At 41.1% G+C, this 15089-nt stretch overlaps 1 pseudogene and 1 gene segment (V, D, J or C); both read left to right on the top strand.

Moving 5' to 3' along the window:
- Positions 1–3321, top strand: part of LOC124991362 (T-cell receptor gamma chain C region C7.5-like) — a 34503-nt pseudogene extending 31182 nt beyond the window's left edge.
- A 3105-nt stretch (positions 3322–6426) lies between these two features.
- LOC124991360 (T cell receptor gamma variable 4-like) lies at positions 6427–6942 on the top strand. The segment is given in 2 exon segments: positions 6427–6466; positions 6554–6942. Coding segments are annotated over 2 exon segments (429 nt in total).
- The last annotated feature ends 8147 nt before the right edge of the window (positions 6943–15089 follow it).

Here is a 15089-nt window from a genome sequence, read left to right as displayed (position 1 = left end):
ACAACTGGCCTTAGGTCATCTACAACCTTCTACGTCTCCTTTCAATACACCTATCTTTATAATTAAAAAGAAATCAGGAAAGTGGCGACTCCTCCAAGATCTTAGAGCAATTAATAATCAAATGGTAATAATGGGAGCAGCTCAATCCGGCCTCCCTTAATTGTCTGCTATTCCGAAGGATTGGAGAATTATAGTTTTAGACATAAAAGATTGCTTCTTTTCTATACCACTTCATAAGGAAGATACCTGTAGATTTGCTTTTACTGTACCAGCTACTAACCACGAAGGACCTGATCAAAGATATGAATGGATAGTATTGCTGCAAAGCATGGCCACCAGCCCCACTATGTGTCAGGTCTATGTAGACAAAGCTTTGCAGCCTATTAGAAAATCTGATAAAGACCTAAAGATCTATCATTATATGGATGATGTCTTATTAGCTCATCCTGATCAAGACAAACTTTTCAGAGTATATGATGGACTGGTCAAAAATCTTCTTTGATTTGGATTAGAGATAGCAGAGGATAAATTACAGAGTTCTTGCCCCATTACCTACCTTGGTGCCATTATTGACAAAACCTTAATACGACCCCAAAAGGTTACCTTTAGGATGGATAGATTAAAAACATTAAACGATTTCCAGAAACTTTTGGGAGATATAAACTGGATAAGACCATATTTAAAATTAACAACTGAAGACCTTGGACCATTATTTGATGTTCTTAAGTGAAGTGGTGATCCTGCCTCGCCCCAGGAAATTACCACAGAAGCTAGAAAAGCATTATGTAAGGTAGAAGATGTCATTACTAAGGCACATTTAGATCGGGTAGATACAACTAAGCCTATATTACTGATAATCATAGCCACCATAGGAAGTCCTACAGGAGTGTTCTGGCAACAAGGACCTATTTACTGGGTCCATCTTCACTATAGCCAAAAGATAACTCTAGTGAGTTATCCAAAATTAGTGGGAAAGTTAATAGAAAAGGCAATAACTAATGCTATAGGAATTTTTGGCATTGTTCCAAAAAAAATTATCACTCCTTATAAACCAGAAACTATAATTGAGCTTGCGCAAGACTCAGAAGCATGGGCTACCATTATATGTAATTATAATCCAAGTTTTAATAACCACTACCCCGGGGATCTGATGATCCAAATGTTCATCAGACACCCATTCATATTTCCTACAGTCACCAGAAAAGATCCCATACCAAATGTTATAACTTGCTTTTCTGATGGGTCCAGTAATGGAACAGCTGCTATAGTCATGCCAACACAGACATTTACTTTTCTTTATCCTCCACAGTCTGCCCAGAAGATAGAGCTTCTAGCCATTTGTCAATTTTTCCAAATGTTCCCAAATCAGCCATTTAATCTATTCTCTGACAGCAAATATATAGTCAATGCTCTAAATATCATAGAAATTGTACCAAAAATATCTTCAGCATCTACCATTCATTCCTCATTATCTACAATTCAAAAGTTAATTTGGGACCGTAAGGAACCATTTTTTGTTGGACATATTAGGACTCATACCGGATTACCAGGACCTCTCAGTATGGGTAATGCTTTAGCAGACTTAGCTACTAGAGATGTACATATTTTTTCCACATTCTTAGAAGCAGAAAATTTTCATAAAAATTTTCATGTTAATGCTAACACTCTTCAAAAATGTTTTAAATTGACTAAAGAACAAGCTAGAACTATTGTCAAAAATTGTCAACATTGTGTCACTTATCTCCCAGTACCTCAAAATGGTGTTAACCCTAGGGGATTACAAGCCAACCATATATGGCAAATGGATGTTACTCATATCCCAGAATTTGGAAAGATTAGATACATGCGTGTGTCCATAGATACTTATTCAGGATTTATTATTGCCTCCTTACAGTCAGGTGAAAAAACAAAAGATATTATAAATCACTGCCTATATACCTTTTCTATTCTGTGCGTTCCAAAAACAATAAAAACAGATGGTGGTCCAGGCTATACATCCTTAACCTTTAAACAGTTTTGTTCTACATTTAGTATTTATCATGTCACAGGTATTCTTTATAACCCCCAGGGACAAGGAATTATAGAAAGAGCTCATCTAACTATTAAGACCTTATTGATAAAACAAAAAGGGGGAATAGGGGAGTCATATCCACCTAAGAACAGATTATCCATAGCCCTTTTTACCTTAAATTTTTAAAATTTGGATAAATCAGGAAAATCAGCAGCGGATTGACATGCTGCAGTTGACACTGACATAAAACCACAAACTTTATGGAAAGATGTTGTAACAGGAGAATGGAAAGGACCTTCCCCGGTCTTGATTTGGGGAAGAGGGCATGTGTGTGTATTTCCACAGGAAGAAAAAACACCAATTTGGATTCCAGAAAGGTTAGTCCGAGCAGTTAAGACGGTTCGTCAAGATGCAGCCGAGCCCTCTGGGTATCCTGCCGCTACTGATGATGGTGGTGTTTCGTCCAGGGTGAATAGTTCTGGACAACAGTCAGGTATTGCCTTGACTGGTTCCAATCTCTCAAGGTGGTGCAGTCTTTCCTCAGTTCTTTTCCTCTAATGAATCGACTGGGCAAGCTACCCTTAGGTACACACCACCTTTGGACTCCAAGTTTACCCTGAATTTATCACTAGAGAATGCATTATGCCTCGACTTTGGCAGTGGCACACCTTGTGTGCAGTTGATCGATCGTACTTTGCAGATATTACCTTAAATAAAGAAAACAACTCCAATACAAATGTCACTGGTTACATGCCCAAAGCTATTAGTAATAAGACTGATTTTCATATCCATTAGTATGGCCATCGCCAGTCCTTCAAAAAGACTATTACTTGGCCTCCCTTATGGGAAGCTTGTCAGCACCTAGGACCTGATAAAAAGGTCTCCAGTATTCTGGCTTTTGGACCTTGGTATTTACCTAATCAGATATATATCACATCTTAAAGTACAAAAGATTTTATAGAAAATTTGGAATATAAAGGTAATTTCAACCCCTTATCCATTTGGTCCTTTTGCGGGTCTAAGGCATGTGCGGATATAAGCCCCCTGGCTTTTGTAAAAGGAGGATCTATAAGTAAAGGAAAGTGCACTGATCAAAAGGTTAATGGAGTTAATACTAAAATATGTAGAGAGAGTGAAACAATTACTTTTTCATATACTCCTGTGTGCCTAGCTCTCCCTTTCCTTTTTGTGACTTTTAATGAGAACTTCTCTAGACGGTTATTTTCCCAGATCACACAACAATGGATGGATGGATTCGACCAGCTGGTGACAAGGTTTCGATGGCAGATCCTCACCATGAACACCACTAAGGTGGAAGTCAAACATGGGAGTATTAGATAAACTAACACTATTTGGCACCAAATTTGGGGGACTCTTAATTCCCACACTAATAAGCTTGGGTATGCTTGTGTTAATTCTATTCTACATCTACAAACGCCTCAAAGCCAGTCAACAGACTTATAATGTGATCATAAAATAGGCCATGGCTGCCCTTGAGGCAGGACAATCTCCCAGTATATGGCTTAGTATGCTGGATCAGTAGTCAAAGATGGGTAACCATGGGAAAACACTGTACCAACCTAAGACAGAAGGGCCAACCCCGCTTTGGTATACTTTGATGACTGGTAAGGACAGGATGTTGATTCCCGGGACCTAAGACAGACACAATCCCTGCCAGCTTCATTTTCATTTCATATAAGAAAGGGGGAGATCCTGGGGGCTATGCCATGCAGACTACGCCAAGATGGCGCCTGGCAGCCAGCCAGAAGTTGTTTTGATCACATCGGCAGTGAGGAGGTTGATTAACATAAGCACACCAAAGGTGATTTGTCATTGGCCGTATTCAATTAAGTCCACGCACACAATGCGTGTGCATGTGTTCCCAAGTGCTCCTAATCGTGCCTGCTCGGACATCTATCTCCTCCCCTAATCTTCGCATAATTGGCATCAGCCCTACCCTTTGCCTCCTGGAGGGGATATAAACCGGCTCTTCTCGAGCGCCAGGGTTCCCGGGTTTCCTGAATCTACAATAAATCGTCCAAGTTCAAGAGCCTCGCTACTCGTTGGTCTCCCACGCCAAATTGACTCCGCTGGATGGCGTCAGTACCCCATTTGTGTACAATGAATCTAAATAAGTAAGTAAAAAAGAAAATGATTTTTACTATGGGGGAATATCATTTGCAATCAACATAATTGATCCAAGTTTTTCTTAATAGAGTGGACTCAAGGTTTATTGGATTTGCAGTTGGAGGTTGTCTTCAACATCTATTTAAAAATATAAGTGAAGGTGTTTCAGGGACATGATTAGGACATTTCATCTCAGGGCAAGACCAAGACAGTAGCATCAACCTGAAGTCCGAATTTTTGGGGGTTAGTCCTGTTTCCACAAGGCAGACAAATTTCATCCATGTCTCTGACTCCCACCACTTTTGTGCTCAACCTGCTTCAGCTCTGAGCTCTCCAGATTCCTGGCTTCTCCTCCTCTGCAGAGGGCCTGCCCTCAGCAGCCACAGGGGGCACTAGAGCAGTGGGTTGAAGCAGAGAGGCAGAGTCTCCTCCCAGGACCACCCCTTGTGGGTAAACAGTTGGGTTGTCTTCTCAGACAGCTCCTCAGTTACTTCTCCCTGCCTCTGACTCAGTCAGGAGGATCAGCTGTAAGGCACTGTTGGAGTGATCACTTCCATTCTGAGCAGGAATTGAGTTTTGAGAGGATCTTTTCTCCTGTTATCACCTGGTCCTTTTCCTTCTAAGCCCCAGGGAAAAAGGCATGCTGTGGATTCTAACCCTACTTCTAGAGGTCCTGCCTCCTGGTAAGCATGTGGCATAGATACTCATGGGGTGTTGTTTCCCCAAAAGAGGCCACCACAAAATAACTCTGTTAACTCTTTGCCATTTTTTTTTTTTTTTTTCCGGTGCTGGGGATTGAGCCCAGGGCCTTGTGCTTCTAAGCAAGCACTCTACCAACTGATCTATACCCCCAGCCCTGCCATTAATTTTTATTGCTGTTACCATTGCAGGTAGTCAAACATCTTCCACTTTGGAAGGGATAATGTCAGTCACAAGGTCACCTGGGTCTTATGTGGCGATCACTTGTGATTTACAAATCTCAAATGAGTACATCCACTGGTACCAATTCAAGGAGGGGAAGGCCCCACAACGACTTCTCTACTATGAAACTGTCAGTTTCAAGTTGGATTCAGGAATCAGATCGGGGAAATACAATGCTTATAAAGGTACAGATGGGAGATGTAAATTTATACTAAGAAATCTGGAAGAAAGTGACTCTGCTGTGTATTATTGTGCCTACTGGATAGCACAGTGGCTTAGACTGGCCCATGTCTATACTCAAAATTGTGCTGTGTCGGCTCCTCGTATACCACGTAGACCAGCCCCATCTCACTCCCTGCCCTGACCTCACTGTACTCTGAACAAAGGGAAACCATGAGTCTGAACCCTAACTCCCACCCTATATCTATCCCACCCTCCCCTCAACAGCTGTACATTGCCCTCAACTGACCACCAAGACCAAACTCCAGAACTGCTATCTCTCGTCCTTGGCCAAGCATCCTGGCTGACATCATTCTCTCCGCTCTCCTAGGGTCTGGTGGAGGTACATTCAATCTGCTGGCTAGGAACACAAGGTCACTTAGGGTTGATTAGTTACAGGTGACATTTCGAAGCAAGTGGAAGGGGAGGCAGAATAACTTTCCCAAGACCACACACCTCTCCTGCTGCATTTCAGGCCACTGAAAATCTCCCACAGGACCTCTGAGTGACAAATTTCAATGATAGCTCAGGTAGGGAGTGTGCATTTTTGGCAGGAATTGCTTTTCAGTGCTTATTCTTTCCCCAAAGCAAGAAGAACACTTAGGCTACATTACTGTAGAGCTTCTAAATAAGACATGAGATGGGTCTACTGGCATACCCACCCTGGTCCTCCAGAGCTGTTCAGACTTTGATGAGTTGTTTGGTGTTTAACAGCCTTGATTTCCACATTTCAAAAACTGAGGATAATACTGTTTATTTCATTAGGTTATTTTCAGGATCTAGTAAAACTAAGGTAATAAGACAATCATGGTGCTGCTTCAGTCCCTGCATTTCCAGTGGGGTGTGGGAGACAGGAAGTGTCCCACCACCATTTCCTCTTTGTGCTAGTCTGACTCCAGCAACATATTTAAAGTTGATTCTCAGAACTCTAACCATTCATCCTCTTTCCCTTCACCATGTGATTAGAGTTATATATTTCCTCTCTCTGGTGCCTCTCTTCCCTCTCCTACTTCTCTTACTAATTACATCCTTGTACTAGAGGGGAATTTGCTCAGGCCCCATCTGGCCTCAACCACCCACCAAGTTGTGGCTTATGGCAGAAGTTTGAGACCAGAGGTCAACCTGAGCTTCTGTCAGAACCAAGAGTCATGTCAGGCCTCCTTACCCTCCTCTGGGTCTTATTTCCAGGTAAGTCCCCCACCTTTTTGTAGGGTGAAGTCTGCAGAGACTTCCAGGCTTGGGACTGCCCCTGAATCACTGTTCTCTCCTTCACAGCTGGTCAGTCATTCATCATACTGGAGCAACCAGCCCAGGTCCTGGCACACAAGGGAAACTCTGTCTTTCTGCAGTGCTTGGTCCACATCAAGGTCAGCTACATCCACTGGTACCGGCAGCAGGAGGGCCAGGCCCCCCAGAGACTTCTCTACGTGAACATGTTCTGCAAGGTTGTGCAGATGGATTCAGTCCTCAAATCAGATAAAATCACATCTGTGAGAACCAGCGATGGTAGGAGCTGTTCCCTGTTGGTGCGGAAGCTGGAGAAGGGTGATGATGGTGTGTACTACTGTGCAACCTGGAGCACCACAGACCTGTGCACCCACCCAGCTCCTGCACAACAAGGCCCCTTACTTCCTGATCCTGCCAGGACTTGGACATGTTTCTGAACTTTTGGTCCCTGTGGCATGAAAACAGAAAAACCCCACTCCTGTCCTCAGTCTCCTGGGCTCTACCAGATGCCCCTAAGTGCTCACACCACAGATAAGAGGATGAGGCTAAAGAAAGGTGAGTCCTCAGGCTGGCACAGACTGGCACTCCAGTCAAATGGACCTTCTCAAAGGGCCTCCAATTCAAAGTTTCTGAAACATGTGGAGGATAAGCAGTGTAGATTCATACCAGTGCCTCTGGCTCCAAGTGGTTTTTGAGCCCTTGAGACACTCAAAAAGGAGGTAGTGCAAAGGTCCAAGCTGAGATGGGCTGTAGAGCTAAAATATAAACTATACTTTGAAGACTTAGTGTAACAAAAGTGAAATAATTCAAAAACATTTATATTGATTGAATGTTGATATGATTATATTTTGGACACCTTGGACTAAATAACAGTAGTAGTAAAACTAATTTACTAATTTAACTAGTTCGTTTTACTTTTTTAATACACTCACTAGAAAATATTTAATTTGTGGCTTATGTTGGTAACTTTTATATCTATGGGGCAGCAGTGTTAGAGATAGATAATTTGATCTGACCATCTCACTCAAAGGATGCACAAATAAAATATTTGGCACAAGATTTCAGAGATGAAAAACCATCAGCATTTAAGATCAAAATGGTTGAAAAACTGAAGCAGGGAGCCAACTCTTATTTCCAGATTCCAAGTGCTTGTCCCATAGACCCTTCTCATGTCAGCAGGAAGCTTAGGTAACAATATTGCCCAAGTCCAGCACCCTCATCCATTGGAGGGATGGTGTAGGAATTGACCATATGAGCCAGTCCTCATGGCAGGGAGATGCGCTAAACCCTGGGGGAGATGTTGGGCCCTTGAGCATCACCCAGTGTGGGAAGTGGCTGCACCCAGCCTTCTCTGGACTCCAATTCTTCATGCTGTTTCCACAAGTGGCTGCTAAATTATCTGACTACATTTTCTGTAATAAAACCAAATCATACAAATGAGATATTGCTGTGCCTGTCTTCATACAAAGCAGCCAACTTCCTTAATAGAAAACTAAATGGAAAACAACATCAGCAACAACAACAAATCCCAATCCTCCAGCATCAAACAGGAAACTCCTCTGCTGCTGTGTATGAAGAAAAGCAAAATGACACAAAGATCTTCGCAGGTTTAGTTGAATGTAAACACTTTTTACATTGAAGATTCAACATTTTATACAGGTATTCATGAAAATATCAATAAAATAAAAACAGATTATGAGTGGAAAGGGCAAATGATTATGAAAGAAAGTAGTCCATCAGGTTCCCAACTCAATGTCTCTCTCGATTTCTGTTTTTGTGGCTACAGTTGTAAAACTACCTCATGCTTGATTTCTAAAAAAGCCCCATGATCCCTCCTGCTCACAAAGTCCTAAGCCAAGGCTAAATCCTCGCAGCATGGATGAGAAGGGATGGAAGGAGAGGGATCTAAACTTGCTTTCCTTTTGTTTTCAGATTAGTCCTTCATTTCTTATTCCTCATGGTGCTGTTAATACCAAATGGGTACAAAAAGGACAGGCCCTCTGCACTTCCTGCACCTCTTTCAAGCCTGGCTCCGGACAGGAGTGAATCCTGTGAATTGCCAAAGGAGGCACAAGCTCCTCAGCGAGCTCCCTACAGAACAACATCCTTCACTTTGCCCAAGAGGCCATGCTATGAGCCTTTGCTCCTTATTGTCTTCTGCTCTCCTTAGTGGGCTCTGTGACCTTAAACCACGTCCTAGCTCCTATAGACTTCAGTTAATTATCTCCAAAAAGAAGATAAAAATGGTGCTAAAAATTGGATCTCTCCCTGAATTCTACCCCTTGATTTCAGTTTCAATGACTGGAGTGAAAAACTATTTTCCATGTAAAAATTTCAGGGAAATATTTAGAAACCAATTATATCCTTTTTGATGGTTCTACCTCTATGGTAATCATTGAAAACATTTATTTCTCAGTAGTGGTACCAAGTTCTTGCATTCATTGTCACTTGCTTTGTGGGAGCTTTGCTGCTGGACTGTCTCTACATGAGAGATTTAGTGTGACAAGAGCAGGACTGGTATATTTCTGATGCTCACCTGGGCATGTTCAATGAAGGCAGCAGGATACAGCCTGACAGAATCCACCACCAGATTTAAAGGGCTCACTGTGTATCAATCAGGCTCTGTTGCAAACCCTCTACCTGGACTAACTTATTTATGTTTTGCGAAGTCCCAGTAAGGTGGGTCCTGATTTTATTTTCACTGTATAGATGAGAAAAAACAGAGGGAGGTATTCAAATGGCACAGGTTTTGTAGCCAGACAGAACCAATCCCACATCTGTCAATGACAAGCTCTTATACCTTGAGCCTCACTTGCTTCCAACTGGGACCCATGGAAATTATACTATTTTACATAATTCAACATGAGAAAGGATGCAGGGTGCTTGGGACATGTCCATCACTTGAAAACTGTTTTATTGTGATTTTTTTTGCAGGTTATATTTTAAATGATGATCTTTCCCTGCATGAAGAGAAATACTTCAATGACCACCATTCCACTCATTCCTTCACTTTTTTTTTCTATTCCACAAACAACTGGGAGTAAAATCAAATAAATAAAGCATAGTCTCACTCCCCTCCTAATGGTTCCCAGAAGTGTCTAATAAGAGAGAACAATGGAACAGACAGGCCAAAAGTTGGAGGATAAATGTTTTTCCAGATGGATACTAACTAGAAAGTAATTGGAGGGACATCCACCCTGACTTCCTGGGTGAGAAGCTTCTTGAAAGAGACAAAAATGAACAGGAGTTCACCAAGAAAGGTGGGATATACAGCAGCACATCTGTGGATCTAAGTACCATGCACAGATGTGGTATATTCAGAGAAGTACAGCTGTGGATCTTGGGCTTCTAAGGAGAAGTACCTAAAGACAGAAAGGAAGGGAGGAGGTGAGGTGCCATCTCATAGAGGCCTCATATCCTAATAGCTCTAGACTTGATACTCAGAAGCAGAGTAGAGCAGGGTGAAGAATCCTAAACCGGAAATGGACTAGATGAGATCAGTACCCAGGTGGTGAATAAGAGGTTGATAGGGACCAGTGTTTGCAGAATGTGAAAGATGAAATGGAGACAGGTGGTGAGCCAAAAAATGTTTAAGGAACAAAATCCACAGAAATTAAATTTTGAAAAATTAGAGGAGGGAGTCTGAAATTCATGTGCAAAATGAGTGGTAATGATATTCCCTGAGCTAGTAAGAAGAGGTGGGTGACCAAGAGAGACTGAATCCACTCTGGCTATGTACACATTCAGTCTCCCCAGGTCTGATGTGAGCCAAACTTGAAGTTGTCTGGTGGTCAGTTGGACAAGGGTACATGAAGCCCTGGAGGCAGGTGGGATAAAGATGGGTGTGTGATATTCCCCTATCCCTTCTCTTATCCTCTCCAAGATAATTAAAGCCAAGAATGGGCAAGTGACCACTGAGGCAGAGTAGGTAAAGTAAAACCAGAAATCTAGACAACAATAAATTTTAATGGGTTGATTGGGAAAGAGCAGTTTTTAAAAATGCACAGATAAAATGTCTTGGGTTAGAGAAAGAGAAACAGACAAAAGCAAACTCAGTTATTCCTAGAGAAGAGGTTAGGATTGGAAGAGGTATATAGCTCAGGTAGCTAGGAGAAGATATAAAGATAAAACTTAAACAGGAGCATGACACCAGGAATGGAGTATTCAGATCCCTGAGGTGGCCAGATGACCCCATGTAGAAGGACATGGGCATGGATGAACAGGGTCAATGGACTGACCAACCAAAATCTCCAACTGGGTAAAGACAAGCTCTATATGGGCTAAGTGATACAAAGCACAGTCTGACTACCACCTTTCTAAGCTGATAGCTCAGTGAGATTATTATGCATTTACTCTTTGAAAAGTAATGGTTGAAAATAGAAAAGACCAAGATATGGCTGCAACTTATCCATCTCTGTTAGACAGCTACCTGCATCTGTATTCCAAGGAACGAGGCCCCATGCCAAATGGTGGGTGTTGAATGATACTGACTGTATGAATGGGTCGTCTTATAGTTCTGGGGTGATCATCTGATCTCCATAGTCAGATGTAAGGTGATGGACCCTGTCTTCCCACCTTCACAGTGGAAGTGCTAATAGGTGCTGAGGACCACCCTTACCATCAGCATATTTTATACAGTCTCCTGAGTAATCATTCATGTGGTAATTTTACATTGGAGTTTCCAACTTCTATCTTTTCCCAGAAGGAAGTTTTGTATAAGAATGTACAAATGCTCAGCCTCATTTTTTTTCAGAAATCTCTTCTTTCTCCCACAGATTCTCTAAGGTCACATAAGTTGTTTGCCTCCTCCAAATATTTTTGAGTAATTTTTTAAAACTTTGTACTTTTTTAATTCAATGTTTTCATTCTATTTTTGCAACACATCCCCCTCCTCCTTTTTTTCTACCTCCAGTATTTGTTTACCATGCATGTTACCCAGGCAAATTCAACCTTCCAATACTAAAATGCTGTTCAAAGCAGCACACCTGGAATGTGTGGAGTCTGGAGTAAAATGCTCACACCATATGCAGCTCCTGGCATCACTATTGACACCTGACAACACTGTCAACCCAAAATCAAGGATTACATTGGGCATATTTGAGGTGGACAAGATTACTGAAACTTCTATGTCTATCCTCACCATTCACAATACAGAAAAACAAGACTCAGTTACCTATTATTGTGTCCTCTGGGAGGTGCACAGTAGCAGATAATCAGAGCCATCTCAGTTAAAAATAACCTTTGGTTCTCCTTTCATGATTATGAATTGGACAATGACAGTTTCCACTAGCTTGCATTTACACAGTCTCCTAGGTAATCTTTCATGTGGTGATTTTACATGGAGAGTCCAACTCCTATATTTTCTCAAAGAGGAAGCTTTACATAAGAATGTGCAAATGATCAGCCTCATCAGAAAAATTGTTTCCTCACACAGACTTTCTAGATCATGCATGTTTATTCTTCCGGAAATACCTCCCCATTCACAACAGTTGTTGTTGTTGTCAATATTTATACACATTTTTGTGACTTTTGTGCTAGTCAATTTATATCACACTAAGTTTGTCTGGTCTATTTATCTCCCTTGATTAGAAGATGGATACTAAATAAAATAGTATTCATTGTCCTAGATCCTGAATTGTAACATGCATGGCCTGATCTAACTACAGTCATGGTAGACTACAATGACAAATATACTCATGCATGCCTTAGAGTGGTAATTTTTTATGTTAAACAAAACTTGTCATCACTCCTGCTGATCAGCACAAAGCAAAGTCTCTGGTACTCCTTCTGACCTCAAAGTATCATCACTTGGAGAGAAGAAGCCTATGTATGTAAAAGTATTGGGGAAATTTTAAACATCCAAGTACAGAATTATGGTTTTACTTTAACATCTTTCATTCCAGTAACATCTCTACTAGGAATTCTCTTCCAGTGATAGCCAATATTTATTGAGTTCTCACTATAAGGAAGGTGTTCTGCTTCATTCACTGAAAGAATTTAACAGTTGCTAAATGCGTGCTCTGAAGTCACAAAGGAATATAGCACGGAGTCTATGGCAATGTCAAGTGATGGTGGAGTTAGTGTTGTGTCCACTCCTATTTCTCAAAGATTGAAATTATGGCATTTTCTGGTAAATGGCTAGAACTGGAGAATATCATGCTAAGTGAAATAAGCCAGACTCAGAAAGTCAAGGGTCAAATGTTTTCTCTCATATGTAGAAACTAGACCAAAGTAAGGGGAAAAAGTGGTAGTGGGTGGTGGTGGTGGGATCCCATGTAAATAGTAGAGAGATGAGTGGAAAGGGATTGAGGGGGAGAAAGAAGGGATGGGAAAAGAGAGAAACTGTGGAATGAAATTGACCAAATTATGCTATATACATGAATATACCACAGTGAATTTCACCTTTATGTATATCTATAAAGCACTAATTTTTTTAAACTACCAATAAATAGAAGGAAGTTCATTAGAGTAGAAAAAGGGGAACAGGAAGATGGAGGAGAGGAAGGAAAGGACAAGTTTGGGGAACTGAAATGGATCAAATTATATTCTATGCTTGTGTGATTAGGTCAAAATGAACCCCAATGTAATGTGTAAGTATAATGCATTAACATAATAAAAGGGATGGTGGCAAGATTAAATGATGATGAGTAGAATTTTTACATGCTATGTTTTTAGCTGACATTCTATTCTGTTTCCTTGTCAGGTGAGGCCCACAGCTCAGAACAGCTGTAAGGAGACATATCTGCTTCCTAAGGAAAGATACTAACAAGTGCTTCTCACCTGGGGTCAGTCATCCATCCTAGGGAGTTTGGCAATGTCCAAAGATATTTTTGCTTTTCCCAGAACAGAGTGGAAACTCTACTGGCATGGAATGAGTTTAGCATCCTATGGTTTGCAGGAAATGCCCCATATGACCAAGAAATGCACAACTCAAATTGTCAATCAAGAAGAGAATGAGGAACTCTAGAATAGATACGTTTCCCAAATAGATACGTTTCCTTATTCATGTTTTGTTAAGAGGGGAACAAAATTGTGAACTCCAACCATTGAATCATGAGCTATATCCAGCCTGGATATAAGAGCCTAGAGAATCTCTAGAGACAATACATAGAAACAATGATTCTGCAGTTTCTCTAAAAGGTGATGTTTAGAATGGCACGGTCACATCCTCCTCTCGCAGGGAGAAAAAAGGGAATCAGCTCTCCCACATAATACAAAAAGGAACTCACCAGCTGCTGGAGCCAACCTGAGATAAGAGCAGAGCCCTGTGTGAGGGTTACGTTTGACCTGTGTCCTGAGGGTCTGGTGGACCACAGTAACCAGTAATGACCTCGCATGGAAAAGTTCACAGTGGCATGTGGTCATAGCAGATTTGGCAATTTGAGTCAACTTGCCCTTCAAATCAATAAAGTAATCTTAATGAAATAATAATAAAAAGGACTCTTCTTTAAATTTCTAAGAGTCAATAAGATAGTAAAGTATCTAACTCTTTATTCTGGAAAAGGGAACAATTATTTTGGCATCATATAGGTATGGATTATGTGACGCTGATCAGTTAGTAACCTCAGGAATGGCTGATCTGAGAGCAGGGCCCTAATGCCCATCCTCAGCTGACACTCTGGAGGCCCTCTTCTCTCCTGGCCTGTCACCTACTGCTCCGGTTCCCTATCTCCTCAGCCATCTTTCTGGGCACACAGTATTGTTCAGATGGGATGCTAGGGCTAAACATATTCATCTGCTCTTCACTATGGGAAGGCAAATTTTTTCACCTATTTCTCAGATTGATTGAAAGATTTACATCTTAAGAGGAGTATTTTATTTTTTGATATATTTGATTTTTTATAAATATGATTGTTTAATTTTTAGTTGAAATTAGACAAATACAATTGAAGCAAGGGAAGATATTTATCTTAAAAGCAAAAAGGGAGCATATTCTTCCATCGTTGGATATTTAAATAAAACATTTCATACATACTCAGGTACTGACAGACCCCGAATCAGTCTTTTGAGAATCTCATATTTTCTTGGGGACTACAAAACAAAGCAAAATTTTGTTGAATGTCATTGACAAGCAAATAACTGCAATGATGAGGAATATATTTTTCTGTCTGTTCCTCCTTGTTCCTTAGTATAAAATTCACAGAAAATTAAGATATGATGACTTCATATCATGAACCCTGGAAACAACCATGGCATCAGAGCCAAGGTAATGAACATATGAGTCCGTGGTCAAGTCTGGACCCCACTTTCCCAGGGAGACCTGTCTTATCCAGCCCTGAGCCCTGCTAAGCCTCAGCCCCAGCTTGAAGCACTTCCTGTCTTCCTCAGGTTGATGAATCTTCATCACAACCTGGAAAGGGAGTCTGAATAGCTATCAGCTGCAGTTCCAGATGTACAGATGCCAGTAACTATGCCTACAGGTTTCTTATTTGATATTGTTTTATATGGACCTGATCTACTCATGTTGAAACTTCCTAATTATCTTAGAGAGAAGGAAGTGTTCACTCTTCCCTCCCAGATTTATAGTAATAGGGAACCACCCAGGGTAAATGCCCTGGGAAGAAAGAAGATGGAATTCATATCT

Source organism: Sciurus carolinensis, chromosome 8 (genome assembly GCF_902686445.1).
Source record: "Sciurus carolinensis chromosome 8, mSciCar1.2, whole genome shotgun sequence".
Lineage (NCBI taxonomy): Eukaryota > Metazoa > Chordata > Mammalia > Rodentia > Sciuridae > Sciurus > Sciurus carolinensis.
The sequence above is the reverse complement of the archived record's forward strand: the minus strand, read 5'-3'. Positions and strand labels throughout refer to the sequence as shown.